We start from the raw sequence: 25060 nt of genomic DNA, 5'->3' as shown, positions 1-25060 counted from the left end.
TATACTTCCCTAAATCTAAAATTATACAAAACAGATCCGGTCATCATCTGATGTCATCTGGCATGGTGTCTTCTTATATCTGATGTCATCTGGCATGGTGTCTTCTTATCAATTGATGTTTGTTAATTATTTCCGGCATAAACACAGTCCTTTGAAATAGATCCTTTGATAAAAGATGAATGGTTATTGATTTGATATAGTCTACTATTGCGTTTATCATTATTGGATCCATAAACCTTATTCTTTATTGCAAAGTCCATATATTTAATGAAAGTCCATGATCAAATGTTGATAAAACACAAAGTTCATAATTGAAGAAAAATAGCATAGGCTTTTGGTATCTGTGCAGTGTGAAACTTACATTAGTCACCTTGGATCCTCTGTGCTGCCTGTTGTCATCTCTGGAACAGGTGGTGAGATGTTTTTGGTCAGCATGACAGGGGTTAACTTTAACACTTTCCTGCTCTCCTTGGTAACTGTGGTTGAGTCTTAATGCACATAAGTCAGGGTTGCAGATTCCTGACAATATCGCATCTTGAAGGTTTGGAAATTATAGCAAAACAGAGACTTTATATAACATTGTCCATCCTGGCGTCATAAGACCACCATCCTGCTGCAGTCCAGAAGCGGTCAGTGTATTGTAATTGACACAGTCTTATATATGAGATGTTACCTTTTGGACTTTTGGATATCAGCTTTTGCAACGTTTTGTAGAATCACTTGGACTTTAAAAAAAAAATAGTAAAAGTCTTTTATCTTTCTGTAATCTTGATTGACACTTCATTCCATAACCAAAATATGGTAATAATACTACCCATAACATCACGGCGTATCATCTCTTGTGATGATGTGATATTGTGGGTTATGTACCATTTTGTGTGGATTAATGTTTAGGCGTGGTTCACGGTCCATTATTTGTATTGCTTGTGTGTACATTGTATTGTCTGCAGGGTTATAACTCCTTGAAGCACTTCTGTCCCTAGGTTTGGGGGAGGGGACCTGGAATCCACCTAACCTCTTTGCTTAACTTCAAGAGTGAAGTAGGAAGATTGAATCTCTGAGGGAAAAGAGGCGGCTTTCCAAAGAGACCTGGACATTTATCGCTTCCTGGATTATATTCGTATTTCTTGACTAATTTTACCCTCTGTATGGTGGATTATGTTATGGACTGTTTGATTTGCTTGGAATAAATGTTTATTGGATTCTTCAGCCATCTCTCGCTCTGTTGATTGTGTGATATGGGAGAAGGACCCCGTCACAACTCTAATACCATATCATTATTATTGTAAAAATATGAATATAATTTGATACTTGGAATGATTAAATAATACTGAATAATGATACATACGATAGTATTTTCATGTAATAACTTTTTTACATTATTGGTATAATTACTTTTCCAACCCATATGTGGCAATATGTTTGAATGTAACCAAAATGTAACACTAAATATGAAAGGCAACAATGTGGCATCTTTAGTTAGATCATTTGTAAAATGCTAAACCAAAGGGGTAATAATGACAGTCAATAAACAACCTTTAAAACTAGATGACCCATTAAAACACTATTATTCATTATAAATTATTATAATTGATTAAAAATATATTTAACGTTTCTTCTATAAGAAAATGTGTAACTATAACCAATATTTCATCCATATTGCGTTAACATACTAATGTAAGAATAATATATCACTACAAAGCAAATGAATATATTAATGAATGAAGTGTTTGTCCTTCAAAAAAATTGGAACTTTTTATTTTCGTTTAATATTTCTTTATTATTATTTCAAAAGTTTTCATATAACAGAAGATAAGAAATGCATAGGGGTGCTTCATGTTGCCCAATGTTACAGCATATGAAGATTATAAAATAACCTATGTCTTTAAGTCTCGTAAAACATATGATACTATGAAATGTATCGCAAATCGTGTGGAAGGTAAAATCTGTATAACATGCTATAGAACATCTTAATATTAACATGTAATAATCTTCTATCTTTATCTTTATTCTGTGTAAAGTGTTAAAGGCAACTTCCTTCTGTATAGTCTGGTTCAATAGGTATGAAAACATAACCCTATGTATATCAAATAGGTGAGAAAGAGATATAGAGAGAGGGAGAGAAAGATAGGTAGAGAAGAAGCGAAGGAGGGGGAGACATGGGGAAATGGGGGGGAAGGTCTGTATTGTGATGCCGCGCCACTCCTATGTCCGGGAGCCCATCCCGGCTTCTTGAATATTTATTGTGATAGAGTGCCTGTGAGTAACCAGATTTGGAATTGCTGTGTTTCTCTATACTGAAGCTACGGATACCAAGCTGAGAAACAAGGAATCTCTCCCTTCGTGAAACGCTCTCAACTCCTCCAGACGCCGCAGGCCATCCATAGCCTCTACCCAGTCTGCTCTCCTCAGTGTACAGGGGGATCTCCAATGCCTCGGTATGATTTGCCTCATTGAGATCATGAAGTACGAGAGCAAGCCTTTCTTCGCCTTGGAGACTGCCCCTGTATACATTGATAAGAGGGCCACTTCCGGTGAGGGTGTCACTTCCGTGTGATGTAAATGGTTATAGAGAGCAAAGACATCTTTCCAAAGTCCCTGTATCCCTGGGGAAATCAACCAGATATGTAGCATTGTGCCCACTGAGGTTTGGCACCTCCAACAGGTGTCCGATACCTCTGGGAACATTTTATGTAGTCTGGCATGTGTCCCATACCACCGTGAGAGGATTTTATAATTGAGTTCCTGCATTCTACAAGAAATGGTGGATTTATGTGTTAGGTTAAATGACTTACACCATTGTGCCTTTGGAAAAGTCTGGCACAATTCTGTTTGCCAATGTCTAACATAATCAGGCAAGTCGTTTCCTCCACCCCCCTCGGGCACTGCTATGTTGTAGATTATTGAGACTATGTGAGGAGGTGTTTCTCTAAGGAAGCATAGTTTTTCAAATGGAGTCAGATCATTATGTATCTCAGATCCCGGAGCCAGAGAATCTATGAAACTACGTAGTTGTAGATATTGGAACCAATAACCTGGTTCCCGTGGCCGGTCTCCAAGCAGGGACATCAGTGGTTTGCACCCCTGTTGGGTAATTACGTCTTTAACTCGTGGAATCCCTCCCATTGATGTTGAAATCAGTCTGGGATGAGGTTCGTGAAACCAGCATTGAAATGCAGGGTTGCCCACCAGAGGCGTCATAGGACCCGGTTCTCCTGTCAGTCTATATCGCCTATTGGCTGTCCTCCACGCTGTAGCCAGGGACAAGAGGATCGGGGAAACTCCCAGGGTCCCCAGGTTAGTTCTAGATGACAACCAGAAGATTCCGTGTGCCATATTCGGGCATAGGTCACATTCAATCTCCACCTACAATTTTCTGTCTTTACTGTGCAGGAGATCCAATATGCAACCGCCCACCGCCGCTGTGTGATAAGCTTTAAGATCCGGGAGCCCCGCCCCTCCGTCCCAGCGAGATTTAGTCAGCATTGAGTATTTCATTCGGGGTTTGGTGCCACGCCATATAAAATTGCTGATCATCTTCTTTAACTTGAGGAAGACATTTTCTCCTAGGTTCAGTGGGATAGTTTGAAACAGGTATAGTATTTTAGGTAGGACATCCATTTTAATTGTATTGACCCTGCCGAACCAGGAAATGGGAAGGTTATGCCATGCTATCAGGTCATTGTGGATATTTTTTAAAAGGTCTGGGAAATTGTAATTATATAGGTCTTGGTGGTTAAGAGAAACCCTGATCCCCAGATATTTAATGTAATTGCTGGCCCACTTAAAGGGGAAGGCGGGTGTGAGAGTATTCTCTTCTACGGACGGTAGCGATACGTTTAAGATCTCTGTTTTTTTGTAGGTTTACTTTAAAATTGGAGAGTCTGCCAAAGATCTCAAACTCCTGCAGTATGTTGGGCAAACTAGTCTTCTGCTGTGTCACATATATCAAGAGATCGTCCACGAATAGTGCTAATTTATGAGATGTTTGTCCTATCTGTATCCCTTTTATCGAAGGGTTTTCCCTGAGTGCATTTGCCAGGGATTCCATTACCAGAATGTATAGGTATGGCGATGGAGGCATCTCTGTCTGGTACCATTTCTAATATTAAATGGAGCTGACAGGCGTCCGTTCACGCCCACTTGTGCCGTTGGTTCGTGATATAATGCTTTTATCCATTGTAGTAAGCGCGAACGGACGCCGATTGCCTGCATCGTGGCTTCTAAAAAACCCCAATGGACTCTGTCAAATGCCTTTTTGGCATCTACTGTCAAGAGGCACATTGGGATTTGACGCTGACGTGCCTGGGCCACTAGGGACAGGGTTCTAATAGTGTTGTCCCGCACCTCCCTCCCTAGGACAAATCCCACCTGGTCTTTGTGGATTAGTTTGGGTATGAGGGGGCCTAGTCTCAGGGCTATCATTTTAGAGTACAATTTAATATCCACATTTATTAGTGAGATAGGTCTGTAATAGAGCAGGTCAGTGGGTCCCTGCCAGGCTTGGGGATTACGGTTATTCGGGCTTGGAGTGTCTGTTTAGGGAACTGGCATGTGTTGGTTATGGAATTGAAGGCTTTCAGCATTATAGGGCTGCAGGCCTCTCCACGTTTTTTGTAAAACCGGGGGGTGAACCCATCAGGACCAGGGCTTTTACGCACTTTAAGGGTTTTAATGGCTTCGCTTAGCTCTGTGTCTGAGAAATCCTCATCTATGTCTTCGGCTACCGCATCTTCAAGGGGGTCTGGGGCATATTTGTTTAAGTATTCCCAAATGTTGCGATGTCTCGCATCGGGTGATGGGGCATGTGGGGATGGGATGTTATAAAGTTTTATATAGTAGTTTCTGAATTCTTCTAATATGTCAGGGGTGGAATGTATCTGGGTTCCTGTCTGTGAGTTTAATGCGAGTATTGGGGTTTGTGCCTGTCTGGGGTGAAGGGTCCTGGCCAACAATCGTCCACTTTTATCTCCAAACTCAAAGATATTCCTATGAAATTTATCTCTGATACACAGTGATTTTTGGTCAAGGATAGATAATATTTGGTGGCGGATAGTAGAAATGTCCGTTTTAAAGAAGTTGTCCAGTTACCAAAACTGATTTTTTTTTTTTCTGATAAATCTTGCTAATATGTGCCCCTCAACACATCTATTATGTTTTTTCAGCAAAATTACCTTTTATTGTGCACTAGCAGCACACGGTCATTGCTGGCTCCAGCTCTGATGGGGTTAATCTCTCCTCTGACTTCCTGTGTTCAGTTCCTACAAGTCCCATAATTCTTTGTGGCTCTAGGGCGGTGTCTGGCTTATCTAACACACCCATTGTGTCTAATACACCCACTCTGCTCCCACCCAAACCCTCCTCCCTGCCTCTTCCCTGTGGATGCACTGAGATCATCAATCACACAGACAGCAGCAGCTCTACACAGCCAGGGGAAGAAAGTGTGTGTGTGCGCGTATATACAGTGTATGTGTATATACAGTGTATGTGTATATACAGTGTATGTGTATATACAGTGTATGTGTGTATATATACAGTGTGTATGTGTGTGTGTGTGTGTGTATGTCATACTCACCTGTCTGCAGGGTCCGGTGCCATGCCTGCTTCCAGCCCCTGTCTCGGTACCGCCGCTCTGGCTGTGTGCAGTCTCCCCGGGGCACGTACGAAGCTTGCAGGACCTGGCGGTGGATCACCTGATGCAGTCACCTGACGCATCAGGTGATCGTAGTGTCGCCGGCTTCTTCGCGCTCGGCCGGCTATCAGCTGATCCTGCCGTCAGGGGACTTCATCAGCTGATTACCGGCAGCTCCTGCAGTGATGGGCCAGGATCAGACTCCGCTGCAGGAGCTACCGGTAATCAGCACAGACGTGAGTATATATTTTTTTTTTTTTGCACTGATGCTTCAGCTGATTGTATAATCGGCTTTTATACAATCAGCTGCTGTGTCATGTGATTCACATCCTTTAACCTGACACATCATCTGATCGCTTTGCCTTCCAGCAAACCGATCAGATGATATTGGATCCTGATTGGACGGCGCGGGACCCTAACCCAGGATTACTGCGGAGGGGGGTTTATTTAAATAAAGATGGAGTCACTAATTGTGTTGTGTTTTATTTCTAATAAAAATATTTTTCTGTGTGTTGTGTTTTTTTTTATCATTACTAGAAATTCATGGTGGCCATGTCTAATATTGGCGTGACACCATGAATTTCGGGCTTAGGGCCAGCTGATAATATACAGCTAGCCCTAACTCCATTATTACCTAGCTAGCCACCCGGCATCAGGGCAGCTGGAAGAGTTGGATACAGCGCCAGAAGATGGCGCTTCTATGAAAGCGCCATTTTCTGGGGTGGCTGCGGACTGCAATTCGCAGTGGGGGTGCCCAGAAAGCTTGGGCACCCTTCACTGTGGATTCCAATCCCCAGCTGCCTAGTTGTACCCGGCTGGACACTAAAATTAGGCGAAGCTCACGTCATTTTTTTTTTAAATTATTTCATGAAATTCATGAAATAATTAAAAAAAAAAGAGCTTCTCTATATTTTTGGTTCCCAGACGGGTACAAATAGGCAGCTGGGGGTTGGGGGCAGCCCGTACCTGCCTGCTGTACCCGGCTAGCATATAAAAATATGGCGAAGCCCATGTCATTTTTTTTTTCTTTTTGGGTAAACAACTGCATACAGTCCTGGATGGAGGATGCTGAGCCTTGTAGTTCTGCAGCTGCTGTCTGCTCTCCTGCATACACTAGTGAATGGAGGATGCTGAGCCTTGTAGTTCTGCAGCTGCTGTCTGCTCTCCTGCATACACTAGTGAATGGAGGATGCTGAGCCTTGTAGTTCTGCAGCTGCTGTCTGCTCTCCTGCATACACTAGTGAATGGAGGATGCTGAGCCTTGTAGTTCTGCAGCTGCTGTCTGCTCTCCTGCATACAATGAACATTTTGCATAAGGAAATGACATCAGACCTTTTTTTTTTTTCATCAACAATCTTTAATGGCATTGTGCACTGATTAAAAACGCAGTGAGCAAAAACGCAGCATAAAACGCACCAAATCGCGGCAAAAACGTGACATGCAGCACCGCAGGTGACAGAGCAGAGCAAGTTGGTGACATGCTCTGCTCTGACACATAGTGTGCTGCATGTCACTGTATCCACTCTGGGACTTGTTGTGCAGGTGACCGGATGATACATGTCACTAACTTGCTCCACTCTGTGACTTCTGCTGCATTGTTCCAACTGTATACACTCTCACCTGAACAAGTCTCAGAGTGGGGCAGTTAGTGACATGTATCATCCGGTCACCTGCACAACAAGTGCCAGAGTGGTGAAAGATAGTGACATGCAGCACACTATGTGTCAGAGCAGAGCATGTCACTGTCTTTACTCTGGGACTTGTTGTGCAGGTGACCGGATGATACATGTCACTAACTGCCCCACTCTGTGATTTCTGCTGCATAGTACCAACTGTATACACTCTCACCTGCACAACAAGTCCCATAGTGGAGACAGTTAGTGACATGTAGCATCTGGTCACCTGCACAACAAGTCCCACAGTGGAGACAGTGACATGCAGCACACTGTGTCAGATCAGAGCATGTCACTGTCTCCACTCCGCTGACCTCACAGCCCGTACACGCTGCGATGGATGCAGGGGACACAGAACAAGTAATCGGCCGACACTGGAGTCATCTGATTACTTGGGATGAATGAGAAGTAAAATGCTCTGGTGCTCGATGGGCGAAGCCCATGCCGATTTTTTTTTTAAAAAATTCATTAAAAATAATAAAAAAAAAAATCACATTGTTTGTGGGCTCCCGCTGCATTTTCTATTGCTAAGGGTAACCAAAGCAGCTACTGGCTGCTAGCCCCCGCTGCTTGGTGTTACTTTCACTGGCAATAGAAATGCAGGGAAGCCTTTTTTTTTATAAAGGTTTTTCCCTGAAAACGTTTTTAAGAAAATGACGTGGGCTTCGCCATATTTTTGTATGCTAGCCAGGTACAGCAGGCAGCTACGGGCTGCCCCCAACCCCCAGCTGCCTAGTTGTACCCGGCTGGGAACCAAAAATATAGAGAAGCCCTTTTTTTTCATGAATTTCATGAAATAATTAAAAAAAAAAAAATGATGTGGGCTTCGCCAAATTTTTGAGTCCAGCCAGGTACAACTAGGCAGCTGGGGATTGGAATCCACAGTGCAGGGTGCCCAAACTTTCTGGGCCCCCCACTGCGAATTGCAGTCCACAGCTGCCCCAGAAAATGGCGCTTTCATAGAAGCGCCATCTTCAGGCGCTGTATCCAACTCTTCCAGTGGCCCTGGTGGCAGGTGGCACGCTGGGTAATAAGGGGTTAATACCAGCTATGTTTTACCAGCTGGTATAAAGCCCGAGATTCTTAATGTCAGGCCAAGTTTAACCTGGCCATTAAGAATCTCCAACAAAGGGTTTAAAAAAAAAAAAGACATCACACAGAGAAAAATACTTTATTAGAAATAAATACACAGACACAGTAGGGACTCCATGTTTATTACTCCCTCTCACCCCTCCACGATGGAGAGATTTCTGTACTGACCATGCCAGGAGAGAGCGAGGAAAAAGAGCGAGCGGGGGGGGGGGGAGGAAAAAGAGAGAGCGGGGGGGGGGGGAGGAAAAGAGAGCGAGCAGGGGGGGAGAAGAGAGCGAGCGGGGGGGAGAAGAGAGCGAGCGGAGGGGGGAGAAGAGAGCGAGCGGGGGGGAGAAGAGAGCGAGTGGGGGGAGAAGAGAGAGAGGGGGGGAGAAGAGAGGGGGGGGGAGAAGAGAGAGGGGGGGAGAAGAGAGAGGGGGGGGTGAAGAGAGAGAGGGGGGGAGAAGAGAGAGGGGGGAAGAAGAGAGGGGGGTAGAGAGAGGGGGGGAGAAAAGAGAGAGGGGGAGAAGAGAGAGGGGGGGAGAAGAGAGAGAGGGGGGGAGAAAAGAGGGGGAGAAAAGAGAGGGGGGGAGAAGAGAGAGAGGGGGGGAAGAGAGGGGGGGGAGAAGAGAGGGGGGGTGAGAGGGCGGGAGAAGAGAGAGGGGGGGAAGAAGAGAGAGAGGGGGGAGAAGAGAGAGAGGGGGGAGAAGAGAGAGAGGGGGGAGAAGAGAGGGGGGGAGAAGAGAGGGGGGGAGAAGAGAGAGGGGGGAGAAGAGAGGGGGGGAAGAGAGGGGGGAGAAGAGAAGGGGGGGAGAAGAGAGAGGGGGGAGAGAGAGGGGGGGAGAAGAGAGGGGGGGAGAAAAGATAGGGGGGGGAGAGAGAGGGGGGGAGAAGAGAGGGGGGGAGAAAAGATAGGGGGGGGGAGAAGAGAGAGGGGGGGAAGAAGAGAGTGGGGAAAGAACGGGGGGGGGCAGAGGTGCTCTGTCACCAACTGTCTCCACTCTGTGACTTGTGGTGCAGGTGACAGAGTGCAGACAGTTGGTCCCATGCAGCAGGACAGATGGCAGAGCACAGCGGTGACATGCCTGTCAGTGTCTTGCTGCTGGGAGGAGCAGAAGATCACACTGCCCGACACCGGCCGCTCTCCTGACATCGCAGCAGAGCGGGCGGGTGGACAGTGTGATCACATACTTACGTGCAGGGGGGGATTCAGCTGAAGAACCCCCCCCTGTACTGCACACTGGCGCCCCGTGCCTCACCATTAGCCGGCTCCACACTGACGTCCTCCGGATCCTCCCCTCGATGCTGAGCTGTGACGTGCGGTAGTTACCGCCCACAGCCCTGTCACTCAATCTGAGTGGCGCCGGCATCCTGTGACGTACCCGTCCAGTTTGAGAGCCCGGAAATGCCGGGACGTCAGAGGATGCTGGCGGCCACAGCTCCAGGAGGTCATGTGACCGGCACTCAGCGTGCAGCATAGCGCCGCTCAGTGCCAGAACTGGAAACACAAGCCAATGGAGAAGACGCCTAGAAAGGTAAGTATAACTCCTACAGAAAATAAAAAAAATGGGTGAACCACCCCTTTAAGGGTGTCACTGGATTTGGTTTTGTTTATCGTTTCTTTATGGCCTAATTGTGATAACAGTTCTTTTAGTTCCCTTGCACTTTCTTTTTTAATTCTGGATCCATGGGATATGCAGACCCCCTTGATCATACATTTCAACGCTTCCCATTTGACCGGGGCAGGTGTGGGATCCGCCATATGATCTATTTTGAAGTTTGCAATGGTTTTATGAGTATCTTCCAGGCATTGCTCATTCTTGAGCAGGTTATCGTTCAGTCTCCATGTGTGTCCCACCCCCCCATATCTCTCACCCCAATTTCCCCATATACTGGTGCGTGGTCCGACCAGATAAAAACATCCATTGAACAAACCGGGGATTTGTCTAGCAGGTCGTGGGATATGAAAATGTTGTCTAATCTGGTGTAGCTATTATGAACTGTGGAATGAAAACTGTAGTCTCTGACTCCGGGATGTAAGACCCTCCAAAGATCGACTAGGGATGTTAGTTCTCGTTTTAATCTGCGTAGTGCCGAGGAGGGGATTGCAGACCTACCAGAGGACGAATTCATGGCTGGATCCAGCACAAGGTTGAAGTCTCCTCCCAAGATGATACAGGTGCCACCCGCAAACTCTGCCAACTTCTCCAGAGTCTCCACTCCAAAGGATACCTGGTCCTGATTTGGGAAATAGATGTTAGCGATTGTATAAGTATTATTCAGGAAAGATATTTTAAGAAATAGCCAGCGTCCCTCCGGGCTAGTGAGCATGTCGAGAACTGTTGGCTGGAATGTCTTGTGAAAAGCAATGGAAACCCCACATGCCTTCTTGTTGGGGTGTGGGCCATGGAACCATGTCGGGTAATTCTTGGTTTTACAGTTGGGAGTGTTGGAGGCTATGAAGTGTGTCTCTTGAAATAGGGCTATTTTAACTCCCTTCCTGTGCAGGCGATATAGGATCTGACTTCTCTTTTTGGGTTTATTTAAGCCTTTAGTATTGTAAGTGCAAAAGGTGAGGTGCAACATCACAGAAAAGGGTAGGCAGGGTATAGGGAAAACCAAGGAGAGAAGAGAAAGAGCAGAGATAAGATAGTGGTGAAAAGTGAAATTAGATAAGCTAAGTAGGACTAGGGTGCCTACTGATCTTGGGTATCTACTGGTAGACTATTGTCTAATATGGCTGTAAGGGGGTGCCAGGGGTGTCTCGGGGGTTGTAGTCGTGGCCTCTTTTTCTAGCAGACTTACCCCTGGCTCCGCCGTCACTTTTTGGACAGGAGATGTCTTGGTGGGGCAGAGTGTGGTGGTGCAGATGTCGCCGTCAGAGATACAAACACTTGATAGACGTGGATCAATTGAACCAGCAGGCATGTTTATTGTACACTTCTTCATGACAGAGGCAATACTCAGATGATGTCACAACGTTCGGCTGGGGAAAACCTTCTCTGGATGTCTCCTCTAGTGGGGATGTGCCCGGCTACTCCACTTCACCTGGCTCCCACTTCGGCTAACACAGACTGGACCCACACCAATACTGCTTCACACTTGAGGACACTTTTTCTCTTCTTTTCTCTCGCTTTCCTGTTCACCCAGCTCCCACACTCTGCCCCTTCTGCTTCTTCTCTCCCGTCCCGTACTCAACTGCCTCAGACTCTAACTTTTCCTTAACAACCCCTTTTCTCCCTCCCCCTTCTGCTGCCGGCTCCACCTTGCTCCTACACTGTTGCTGTGGGGACAGCCGTCCCACCCGGCCACTAGGGGAAACCCACTAAAACAGAATAAAACATCTTTATTAAATCACATCTACATTAACAGTTTTCAGGGGGAAACTGCGCCTCCTGGTAAGGGGTCTGCCCACCCCTTACATTCCTCCCCTCTTTAAGCCTTAGCCTCCCGGCAAGGCACGACCCTAAAAACACAAGTTAGCAGCAAAATCATTTTTATAAAACTATAAACATGTCCACATCAAGGCACACGCAAGGGGCGCACAAGTCCGGTCGCCCGGAGTCCCTCCTGGGAGCTCCCGGTCTTAGTAGATAGTGTGCCCGGAGGCCTTCAGCAGGCACTCCCGGTCTTTGCAGGTCTTCTGCCCGGAGGCTTTTGCAGCACTCCCGGTCTTAGAAGGCAGGAACACAAAAACAGCAAAGTCTTCTTTAACAACACGGAGGGAGTCCCTGGCTCAGTCCAGCGTCAGGCTCCTTCCGGGCTCAGCAGCTTGAACAGGTTGTAAACAGTAGAACTTTTCCGGCTCTTCAACAATGCCGGTATTTAACACGAACATGTCCATCACCTCCGGTCACTACGGGTCACCCGGGATGGTGAGCGCGCTGCCATTCGGCCTGCTGAGCCCTCACGTAATCAGAAAGAGACTGACCTGGCAAGCGGCGCAATCTCCGGAATGGTTCGTAGTTGACTGGTGGTTCTGGCGCCTCCGTCTCCGGTTTTTCCTCTTCAACCCCCGACGGGGGTGACGGGGTCGCTGAACGGGACGACTGTGGGCTGCCCACGACGATCACCGGGTGTGTGACCAGGCTCTGGTGAATTTCCAACACCGCCGGGGTCCCCTTCTCCGGGTCAGCACTCAGTCCTGTCATGACTTCGGGCGATACCGCCAGTGTGCTTCTCGGCCGGGAAATCTCAGCTAGTACCGGTAGCTGTTGGGTACGCCTCCGGTATTGGCACTCTTCCCATTCGATTTCCTGCTGCCACTGCGCGGCCTTTTGTGTAGTGGGCATCCGGGTCACCCCTACTGCAAATAGGCCCCGGCATCCCACTTCTCTCCGGAATTTCACTTTTTCTCCCGGGTACAAGGTATGAAGGCGTTGTGGTAAGCCCTCAGTGTCCAGGTTTACCCGGTTGTAGAAGAAATGGTCACCGGTCTCTTCATCCTCAATGAATCCATAGCCCTCCTTCTGGTTAAATTTAACTACGATGCCGACAGTGCACTGCCGTTCAAACTCGTCGCTAAGGGGACCAGCCATCATTTCGCGGGCCACGGTCTCGGCCAGTAATCTCTCCTGCACCGGATCGGGTTCAGGCGATGGGGACTTTCGCTGAGTCAAGGGCGTCGGCTTCACCGGCTCCCAAAAGAATCCCCACTCGTCCTCTTCTAGCTCCCGGGCATGTCGCTCTTCCGGGGCCGGAACTGCTGCGTGGGTTGGAGATCCCACCTCGACTGGCGGGAATACCTCCGGACACTGGTGTGGAGTTCCCAGGACTTTGTTTCCCGGATGTAGCTGTGCCTTATAGGTGGCCCGGACTTCAGTCGAGGTCTCACCGGTCGCGGCATCCCAGGTAGTGACCTAGGTTACTTTTGTGGGCCGCTCCGGTCCTTCTGGCACAGCCGGTAAAGCAAGGGCAAGTCCTTCTGCGTCCGCAGTCTGCTTCGGGCGTCCTCTGCCCAAGCTGGTTCCTACCAGTGCGCCCACTGCAGCATGCTGTTTTCTCGGAGTCTCCATTTTGCTCGGAGTCAGTCTCTGCGTTGGCGTTTCTTGCAATAGCGCCGGGGACAGTAGAGATGCTGGAGAAGGTGGAGGCGGGCCGTCTTTTCCCGCTCTTGGGTATACTCCACCCCCAGTCTCGCACATCACATCGACCCGGCCAAGGCGGCTCTTCTTTTTTCCTGTAACGCCGCCTACTTCACATATCTTCATCAGCATCCTGGGGCCAGCACCTCCCCTCTTTGAGCGGCGCACTCCGCACTTCTTTTTCTTCACCGGCCAGCCCCAGGCTCTACTTTTGGCGCCAATTCTTCGCGCGCTCACTGTGTTCATGAAGACGGCGGCCATATTGCCGCCATCTTGTGCCCGGTCCAACGCCTTAGGCACCACTTGTTCTTCCCACCATGGAATCGGGACCCTTCGCCAATAATCCGGATCCTGTGCCCTAGGCACCACTTGGTCTCCATCTTCTTGGATCGGGACCCCTTGCATATAATCCGGATCCTGCCGACTACGCCACATGTAATGGGGTGCCAGGGGTGTCTCGGGGGTTGTAGTCGTGGCCCCTTTTTCTAGCAGACTTACCCCTGGCTCCGCCGTCACTTTTTGGACAGGAGATGTCTTGGTGGGGCAGAGTGTGGTGGTGCAGATGTCGCCGTCAGAGATACAAACACTTGATAGACGTGGATCAATTGAACCAGCAGGCATGTTTATTGTACACTTCTTCATGACAGAGGCAATACTCAGATGATGTCACAACTTTCGGCTGGGGAAAACCTTCTCTGGATGTCTCCTCTAGTGGGGATGTGCCCGGCTACTCCACTTCACCTGGCTCCCACTTCGGCTAACACAGACTGGACCCACACCAATACTGCTTCACACTTGAGGACACTTCTTCTCTTCTTTTCTCTCGCTTTCCTGTTCACCCAGCTCCCACACTCTGCCCCTTCTGCTTCTTCTCTCCCGTCCCGTACTCAACTGCCTCAGACTCTAACTTTTCCTTAACAACCCCTTTTCTCCCTCCCCCTTCTGCTGCCGGCTCCACCTTGCTCCTACACTGTTGCTGTGGGGACAGCCGTCCCACCCGGCCACTAGGGGAAACCCACTAAAACAGAATAAAACATCTTTATTAAATCACATCAACATTAACAGTTTTCAGGGGGAAACTGCGCCTCCTTGTAAGGGGTCTGCCCACCCCTTACATGGCACTCTGCCACGTCCCTAATAGAGGTGCGGGAAAGCCTACGGTCTCTCAGGAACTCCCCCTCCGCGGCGAACCCCCACAAGTAATATGAATGACAATCAACGTATGCAGTCTAATAGTGATTAATCACTTTTCCATTCCCCTCCCCCATACCCCCAATTACTTGGTGGGTTTTGGGTATGGATCGCACATTAGGAAGAGAACACGAGGCTATCAACTCAATATAAAATGCCATTAAACCAGAGCTCAGTATCAGATCCAGATGTAAAGAATGAGGAAAGGAGAGGGAGGGGGTGGAGCAAAAGATTGAGACAATAAAAAATAAAAAAAATAAATAAAAATATGAAGTGGTGTAGGGCAAAGGACCAGGGGTGAGGACGTGGGGGGAAGTGGGAGGACGGAGTGTAGGAGGTGTATGGAGGGGTGTATGTAGAGAGCATGACTAAGAGGGGGTGATAGGAAGGGGGTAGAAAATAGTGTAGGGCATGTGTCCTTCGTAAGTATGTGTGCAGGGGAGGGGAAGATGGGTTGAGTTGAGTTAGTTTGTAGGAAGTAGTGCGCTCTTGGAAGGTGTGTGAAGAGGAAGACGCAAGGTGGGAGTGATACGAAGGAAGAGGGATAGGGAGAGGGGGTGAGTGGAGGGGAGTAGGGAGAGAGAGAGAGAAAAGAAAAAAAAAAAAGAGGGGGGAGTAGGAAAGTAAGCATGAGGAGAGAGGATACTGATACATGACGCTCTATGACCAGGTAAACAGTCCAATACAATCAATTTATATCTCGCCTCCTGGTTTTCCAAGAAGTTTTCTCCTTTTCTTTGGATGGTCAGCGATGTTCACGGTGTATATCCCGGGGGAATCCTCCACCCCTTCTGGTGGGGACTTGTCACCAATGCTCTCTTGGTGGTAAGGGTGCAGGGCCTCCCGGGGTTGGCCAATCTGGCAGGCTGATCATAGGCAGTTCAAAAGTCCCTAGGAAGTTGGGGAGGTCTCCCAAGGACCGTAAAACCGCCGACTTCCCATTTTTCTTTGCTGTGAGGTGGAACGGATATCCCCAGCGATATGGAACATCCTTATCTTTGAGGGATTGGAGTAGTTGTCATAAGGCCTTGCGTAGTTGCAGTGTCCTCCGTGTTAGGTCTGGTAGGACAATCAGAGGTGTCCCTTTATATGTACCTGCTCTTTTCTCTCTGCATCTTTGTAGTATGGCCTCCTTATCTTTATAGAAGTGGACCCGACATATCACATCTCTTGGTCTGGCCTGATCAGGAGATTTGGGGCCTAGGGATCTGTGGATGCGGTCCAGTTCTATGCGTTGTTCTGGGTCGCGTTGGAGGAGACGGGCAAAGAATTTTTGTGCCCATTCATCCAGCTGTGGTGGTACCGGTTCTGTGAGGCCTCTGATCCTCAAGTTATTATGGCGATGCCGATTTTCAATATCGTCTAAGTGGGTCAGAATGTCCTGTATCTGGGCCGTATGCTCTGATAGGACTTGTTGATGTGATTCCATATGGGAAAATATCTGTTCCTGTACCTCTTCTGTAGCTGCTACACGCTGGCCAATTTGTTTGATCTCTGATTGTATAGAGGTCATATCTTGCTTATGGGATTCCCTCAATTTCCCCAGCAAAGAGTCCATTTCTTGCCTGGTTGGAAGTGATCTGATATGTGCTTTCCAATCCCAATCTTCTTCTTGTTCCTGTGTCTGGTCTGATTTATTCTTCTCTCCCTTGTTTCTGCGGGTGGAGGTGTTGGAGGTGGGGGGTCTTTGTTCTTTAGGTGATGAGTGCTGTTGTTGTGCTATTACAGGCTCCTCTCCGGGTGTCACAGATCTGCTTCCCATGGCTGCTGGGGTCTGCTGTATCACAGAGCTGGGGCCCTGCTCTGCCTGCAGCTCATTTGGGAGTCGCTTTTGTGGCTGGGACAGGGGGTTTTCAACACTCCCTTCTGTGGTGTCCTGCTGTGCTTTATCTATGCTTATGGCTGAGCTGGCTGCTGTTTAGCTGGGTTCACACATAGCGACAGCGACAACGACGTTGCTGTTACGTCACCATTTTCTGTGACGCAACAGCGACCTTGTATGTCGCTGTTATGATCGCTGCTTAGCTGTCAAACACAGCGACGCAGCAGCGATCATAACGTCGCTACATGTGCAGAGAGCAGGGAGCCGCGCACACTGCTTAGCGCTGGCTCCCTGCTCTCCTAGCTACAGTACACATCGGGTTAATTAACCCGATGTGTACTGCAGCTACATGTGCAGAGAGCAGGAGCCGGCAGCACAGGCAGCGTGAGAGCGGCGGAGGCTGGTAACGAAGGTATATATCGGGTAACCACCTTGGTTACCAGATGTTTACCCTGGTTACAGCTTACCACAGCTGCCAGATGCCGGCTCCTGCTCTCTGCTCGCTTCATTTCGTCGCTCTCTCGTTGTCACACACAGCGATCTGTGCGTCACAGCGGGAGAGCAACAATAAAAAAATGAACCAGGGCTGTGTGTAACGAGCAGCGATCTCACAGCAGGGGTCAGATCGCTGCTCAGTGTCACACACAGCGAGATTGCTGCTGCGTCACAAAAACCGTGACTCAGCAGTGATCTCAGCAGCGATCTCACTGTGTGTGAAGCACCCCTTATGTGAGGAGGCAGTGAGGTTGCTCCGCTGCATGTTTGCTGAGCGTTACCTCCTGCCTCAGTGTCTGCCGGCGCCATTTTGGAGAGAGCAGCGGTGTCAGGCTGGGAGGCTGAGGTCCCGAAAAAGCGGGCGATATCTGTACCTTCACCCTCTGGAGTCTGTACACCCGTCGCCCGTCCTCTCCTGCGTGCCATTACTGATCCTGGACCCGGTGAGTGCCTTTGAAGTGTGAGAATTCACCGCGGGTGTGTGGGAGCTCCGTCTTCCAGCGTCTCAGCACGCCATCGGCTAGCTCCGCCCCTCTGAGCTTTTTATTTTAATGTGATATATTTAACCCCTTAACGACCGCCGATACGCCTTTTAACGGCGACAAATTAGGGTACTTCTTCCAAACCGCCGCTTTTTAACGGCGGTCGGAAAAAAGGGTCTAGCGCCCCCCAGAGTCAGAAAATTTCCGGGGTCTCAGCTGCCGGGGGTAGCTGAGACCCTGGAGATCATGATTCTGGCCGTTTTTTCCGGTTCCCGCTCACCTGATGACCGGTATACACCGTATACCGATGATCAGGTTACAGTAAATGACCGCGCCGGTAAAAAATCATTTATCTCCCATCTGGCATGATCAAACATGTCAGATGGGAGATAAATCTTTTTCCCGGTTCCCTCCGGTCCCCTCGGTATCCCCAAAGTGACCCCCCCGACCCCCAACCGCCTCCCGAAAATCCAAGATGGCCGCGCACACCGGCGAGCACAGCAGCGCGCCGGCCGCATTTCCCCCTTTCCTATGGTTTCTGTCGCATGTGCCATAACACATGCGACAGAAACCTGCTCCCCAGGCCCTGCCGGGTCCCCCCCTATCCCCCCCGGTGTTCCCCGGTGTCATACATACCTGTCGGAGCGCTGATCCCCCGCGGCCCCCTCCTCCGGCTCCTTCACAGCAGACGCCGGTCACATGTGCAGAGCAGCTGACAGCTTCCTGTGTTCAGGACGCTGGCTGCTGCTCGGCACTGTCCACCTGTGACCCGGGGAGGGTGGGTGCAGATATTTTGCACCCACTCTCCTCAAATGGAGGGTCTGCCCTCCTAGAAAATGGGGGATACGTTCCCTGAACGTGTCCCCCATATTCTAGAAGGTCCAGAGGCGACGTGGGACGTCCAAATGGATTACAGCGGATTTTTTTTTTCTTTTCTTTTCAATAAATTGGTCAATCAGGGAATGTTTTGGGGAGTGTTTTTTCAAATAAATTTTTTTTTGTTGTCAATTTTTTTTTTTATTACTGTAAATTAGTTATGTCGGGTATCTGATAGATGCCGTGACATAACTAATTGCTGGGCTTGATGCCAGGTGACATTACACATCTGGTATCAACCCCATTTATTACCCCGTTTGCCAACGCACCAGGGCGCGGGATGAGCTGGGGCGAAGCGCCAGAATTGGCGCATCTAATGGATGCGCCACTTCTGGGGCGGCTGCGGCCTGCTATTTTTAGGCTGGGAAGAGTCCAATAACCATGGCTCTTCCCACCCTGAGAATACCAGACCCCAGCTGTCAGCTTCACCTTGGCTGGTGATCTAATTTGGGGGGACCCTATGTTTGTTTTTTTTTTTTAATTATTTATTTATAAATAATTAAAAAAAAAAACAGCTTGGGGAGCCCTCCAAATTGATCACCAGACAAGATGAAGCTGTCAGCTCTGGTTTGCAGGCTACAGCTGTCTGCTTTACCCTAGCTGGCTACCAAAAAGAGGGGGGACCCCACGTCATTTATTTTAATTATTTTTTTTTCTTTTTGGGCTAAATACAAGGCTAGGCACCCTTTAGTGCCACATGAAAGGCACTAAAGGGCGCCAGCTTAGAATATGCAGGGGGGTGGGACGTTATATATGTTTGACATCTATCCATTCATCCATTGTAGCATTTTAGGCTATGTGCCCACAACCAGGGTTTGCAGCGTTTTGGGCGCAGAGTGTGTTCCTTGCGTCCATAACGCTGCGTTGTGCAGTAGAAGCACAGTTGAAGGATTTTTAGAAATCCCGTGCCCACTGTGCTTCTTTTCTCCGCAGCATAAACCGACCTGTGGCGCAGCTTCCCGAGCCTCAGCATGTCAATTTATGCTGCGGAGATGAGTGTGCTCTGCAGGTAGCATAGAGCTCCACAGCAGCCTGAACCCAAATCGTGGGCATGGGCAGCTGCGTTCTCCCGTGGACAACACTCACATCTCTGTAGGAAGGCTGACACTGTGTACTGGACGCCGTGTCGCTGGATCATGGCCACATAGCCTAAAAGAGAGAAATTTGTTGCTACAGCAACATTTTTGTGAAGTACCTGTGGATTCAAAATGCTTACTATACTCCTTAATAAAATCCTTGAGGGGTCCAGTTTCCAAAATGGAGTCACTTGTGGGGGGTTTCTAATGTATAGGTACCCAACAGGCCCTGCCAATGTGACAGGGTGCGCGCAATTTATTTAAACTTTTCCAAAATTAAAATGGTGCTCCTTCCATTCCAAGCCCTGCCATATATCCAAACAGAGGTTTTTGGCCACATATGGGGTATCCCTGCGATCACAAGAAATTGGATAACAACCTGTGGGGTCCACGTTTTGTTGTTGCCTCTTGAAAAAGTGAGAAATGTGATGCTAAAGAAACATTTTTGTGAAAAAAATGAAAATTTTCAATATGGCAACCTAAGCTTATCAAATTCTGTGAAGTATTTGTGGATTCAAAATGTTCAATATACACCTAGATAAAAGCCTTGAGGTTTCTTGATTCCAGAATGGGGTCACTTGTGGGGGGCCTCCACTGTTTAGGCACTTTAGGGGCTTTCCAAATGCGACATAGCGTCCACTAATTATTCCAGCCAAATGTTCAGTCAAATTGCACTCCTTCCCTTCCAAGACCTGCCGTGTGCCCAAACAGTTGATTTCCACCACATATAAGATATCACCAAATTCAGGAGAAATTGCAGAATACATTTCATGGTGATTTTTTTCCTGTTACCCTTGTGAAAAAAAAGCTACCTGGTTGAAGTAACAATTTTGTGGTAAAATTTTATTTTTTTATTTTCATGGCTCAACGTTATAAACTTCTGTGAAGCACCTGGGGGTTCAGGGTACTCACCAAACATCTAGATAAATTCCTTGAGAGGCCTAGTTTCCAATATGGGGTCACTTGTGGTGGTTTTTTGCTGTTTACGTACCTTAGGGGTCCTCCAAATGCAACATGGTGCCCGCAATCTTTTTCAGCCAAATTTCCTTTCCAAAATTCAAATATTGCTCCTTTCGTTCCAAGCCCTCGCATTTGTCCAAACAAAGGTTTCAGACAACATGTGAGGTATCACCGCGCTCATAAAAAAGTGGGTAACAAACATTTGGGTCAAATTTTTGGAATTACCTCTTGAAAAAGTGAGAGAATTGATGCTAAAGCAACATTTTTGAGAAAAAAATTACAATTTTCAATATGACAAAGTAACGTTATCAAAATCTGTGAAGTACCTGTGGGTCCAAAATGCTCAGTATACCCCTCGATAGAAGCCTTAAGGGGTCTAGTTTCCAAAATGGGGTCACTTGAGGGGGGTTCCTGCTGTTTAGGTACCTTAGGGGATCTGTAAAAGCAACATGGTGCCCGCAATCTGTTTCAGCCAACTTTGCTTTCCAAAATTCAAATATTGCTCCTTTCATTCTGAGCTCTCCCATTTACCCAAACAAAGGTTTCTGACCACATGTGGGGTATCGGCGCGCTCATAAGAAAGTGGGTAACAAAGTGTGAGCTCCAATTTTTGGTGTTACCTCTTGAAAAAGTAAGAAAATTAGTGCTAAAGTAATATTTTTAGGTAAAATGTTAATTTTTATTTTTTTCATTCCATATTACTTTAGTTCCTGTGAAGCACCTGAAGGGTTAATAAACTTCTTGAATGTGGTTTTGAGTACCTTGAGGGGTGCAGGTTTTAGAATGGTGTCACTTTTGGGTATTTTCTGTCACCCAGGCCTCTCAAAGTCACATCAAATGGGATGTGGTCCCTAAAAAATTGGTTTTGTAAATTTTGTTGAAAAAATGGGAAATTGCTGATGAACTTTGAACCCTTATAACTTCCTAACCCCAAAAAATTTTGTTTCAAAAATTGCGCTGATCTAAAGTAGACAAGTGGGAAATGTTATTTATTAACTATTTTGTGTGACATAACTCTCCGGTTTATGGGCATAAAAATTAAAAGTTTGAAACTTGCAAAATTTTTAATTTTTTTGTCAAATTTCAGATTTTTTCACAAATAAAATAAAAAAATATCATCCTAAATTTACCTCTAACATGAAGCCCAATATGTCACGAAAAAACAATCTCAGAATCACTGGGATCCATTGAAGCGTTCCAGAGTTATAACCTTATAAAGTGACACTGGTCAAAATTGCAAAAAATGGCCTGGGCATTAAGTACAAATCTGGCTTCGTCCTTAAGGGGTTAAACATAATCATATTTAATAAAGTAATATTCTTATATTAGACATTACTTAATTAAATAATAAAGTGTTTTCTCAATTGAGATATTAAAAATTAGATGGAAAAATAAAAATTGTAGAATTAAAATTTTGATTAAAAATTCAAATATTGAATAAAAAATAATCAAAATAAAAATAGGAATAAAAATGAAAAATGAAAATCGGAATAACAATAAAAGGTTAAAAGTTGGAATAAAAATAATACTCTTCTTTAGTATATAAATGCATTATGATTACCATACTTCAATTTATAATTCCCAATAATTATTCTTTGTACTTGATTAATATTGATTATTCAAATAATGTGAAGACATGTATGTTAATCAAACATGTAACAAATATTTAATTAGGACCAAAACTTTTTTTTCCCCTTTTTAATATCATGAAATATGATGTTATGAAAAAAATTCATATATCAAGATTAAATTAAAATTGATGTTGTAAATCTTCAGGATAAAACTTTATATTACTTTTATATTTGAAAAGAAAATGTTTACCAATCTGTGTAGCAGTAAAATAAATAGCATAACTGTATAAAAGTAAAGACATTGAAAATAATAATTCCATAATGTGAGTCTTCGGAGTAAACCTTTAATGTGGGTTTTACCCATCTACAATTTGATTAAATGCTGACACACATCATTTCTAAAGGAGTATGTATATGAATAAGATATATTCTGAATAAATTCCTTCTTTGTTAATACTTATGTACTTTAAACTTGTTTTAATTTAAATTTTATATATATTGCTTCAAAGCAAATAATTTCAGCCAACAGCTGTTCAGACAATCAATCATTCAGACTGTCACACATACCTTTAGAACTATGGAAAGTTTTACAGTGCTTACATACACGAAGAAGACATTGGACAAACACGAATATTGTTTCTTTAATTATCAATTATTATCTATGCGCATTTTCAAAGATATGATCATTGATTTGAAGTACTTCTTTAGATATACGAATGACATTTATCACATATACTCATGAGTAACAGATATACAGTTCCTTTGGCCATATGATAGTCACAAATTATTAACTAAGTATTCAAATGTCACATGCCTTAGTTAAGTACAAAAAAAACCATTCCATCAACAGCAATCCGTGTAAGTATTCCACTCAAAAAACTCAGGTTACACATATTAGTTACATTACAAATAGTACTAAGAAAGATATATGTATCAATATATCTAAACAAATTGTTAAAAACTGATAATCCTCCTCGATTGATAACTGAGAAGATAATAATTATTTATCATGTTTTGATGATTAGCCCTACACAATATAAGGAGATATTTTACCTGTTTGAGGATAAGAATACATTTATAAAGAATTAATATTTCATCAATCTACTTTTACTGAGAAATTCTGAGGAAAATAAAAAGAATAAAATTATCATTTTATGGGAAAAATGAAACACTTAAAATAAGTTATACTTATTCCTTATTATTAAATTTTAAATATTATTATTCGTATACAGAGATCAAATTTATTAATTTATAAAATTAAACTATAATTTTTTTTAACTAAATGGAAATATAACTTTGATTTTACTGTCACTAATTTTAAGTATACTATATAGATAAATCTATAGAAAGTATGTAATACATACTGTAGATACACTGTATATGAATAATTATGAATATCAAATACAATCAGATTTTAATTAATTCAGAAATCCCCTTTACCCAACTGAAGATCAAACCTCACTTTTTCTTCAAAGATTTGATCTATTATGGTCATTTTCAAACTTGGAATTTCTGAAAATATTTTATAACTCTGCTATTTTCTTTACATGAGACAGAATGTCTCTCTCAGGAGAATCCATCACCTGTTTCTGTCTGTCCAAGCTTTTAAAAGTGACTTGTCTGTGAGTATAAAATCCTGTGACAATTCCCTCCTGCATTGGAGACAAGGGAAGAGAGTTTTTTTCCTGTGTAAAAGGATTTTTAGATAATAATTGAAGTGGATTGTATGATTTGTAATTTACATGGAATTTCCTACGAATTTCACATATTTTGTCACAAGAATATTTTGATCTCGGTGGCATTGATGTTGATTTTTCATAAAATTTCGCCTTTTTTGGTTTAACGGTATTAATTAATTTCTGTTTTGATTGGGTTTGGTGATTCCTAACAAAATTAATAAATTTGGTGTATTAAAATAAGGACCTTTTTTGAGAAGCAATAGTACAGATTTTATCATCCAGAAATTTGAATTTCTTTACAAATGTGTGAATCATTGAATCTGATCCAACATTAGAGATGACTGCCCTATATAAACGTTCAAAAACGGACATAAATGAGAACGTACCTTCATTCTGTCCAATTTGTAATTCCTTCAGCATCGCATAAATTGGACAATCTTCATTTGTTTCACAAAAAATCAGATTCCTCAGCCTATTGAGATCATTATAATTTGGACACTCACATGTGTCATTTTCAGAAGACCTTTTTAATGCTAGTTGTCTGAAAAAATGTTCTGGCAACCACAGATGGAATATCTTAGTTTTCTCATCATTGGTTAAATTGAACTTTTCAACAAAACTTTCAAATATTTCTGAATTTCTGCACATATGTATCTTGGGATCATATGCAGAATTAATTTGCATAAATCCAATAGATTCTTCCTGACTTTAATTTCTAGCTTTGCCTGTTCTATTTTTAGAAACTGACTATCGCCATGCTCTCTGACTCCTCCCCCTTCTCTAACTCCTCTCTGCACGTGTCCTTCTCTGGCTCCTCCCCTTTTGGCTCCTCTATGTAATTTCCTCCCTCTCCACTATCTTTTCCTGCATCACTTCCGGTGTCTTCAAAGTCACCTTCAATGGACACCACATGTCTGTAGCCATCTTGGGGACGATTTTCATTAGAAACATTACAGACAGTATTGCTTTCTGATATTTCAGGTTGTAAGGTTCCACAATCTTTGAATTTCTCTAACACTAACTTGTGAAATTCGTGGACCAAATGAAAGCCATTTCTAATTTTCTGTTTCTCTCTATTAAAAGACATCGTACATTCTACACGTGAATTCTAAAGTTCACATTCCCCATAAAAGCTTACCCAGAGCTCCTTTATATTAGAAATATCTGAGTATGTGAACTGTAGCTTACTTTGTTTAGAAAAAGAAGAGATAAAATCCATTGTCTTACCTTGGCTTATAACTCTTTTGTGACTTGACTCGTCTTGTTCAGCACTTGTAGTACTTCTTATGGACTGACTTATCCTTTTTTCCTCCAAAGACACGTCAAAGGATGATTTTCTGTGGCTTTGCAAACTCTTCAAACTTTATTTAAACAATTTCATGCGACTTGAAAACTCATGCGTATGTTTAGGTTCTCGTTTGATTTAAACACAGTTCTGTGCAATTCCC

At 45.0% G+C, this 25060-nt stretch overlaps 1 protein-coding gene across 1 annotated transcript in view; it reads left to right on the top strand.

Annotated features, from left to right (window-relative positions):
* Positions 1 to 15303: 15303 nt before the first annotated feature.
* The window catches only part of LOC142258858 (uncharacterized), a 43129-nt gene continuing 33372 nt past the window's right edge, over positions 15304 to 25060 (top strand). The window contains 1 exon segment of the mRNA XM_075331431.1: positions 15304 to 15321. Within this exon segment, the coding sequence (XP_075187546.1) occupies positions 15304 to 15321 (18 nt within the window).

This window comes from Anomaloglossus baeobatrachus, assembly GCF_048569485.1.
Source record: "Anomaloglossus baeobatrachus isolate aAnoBae1 chromosome 5 unlocalized genomic scaffold, aAnoBae1.hap1 SUPER_5_unloc_14, whole genome shotgun sequence".
Lineage (NCBI taxonomy): Eukaryota > Metazoa > Chordata > Amphibia > Anura > Aromobatidae > Anomaloglossus > Anomaloglossus baeobatrachus.
Note: the sequence above shows the minus strand (reverse complement) of the source record. Positions and strands in the feature narration are given on the sequence as shown.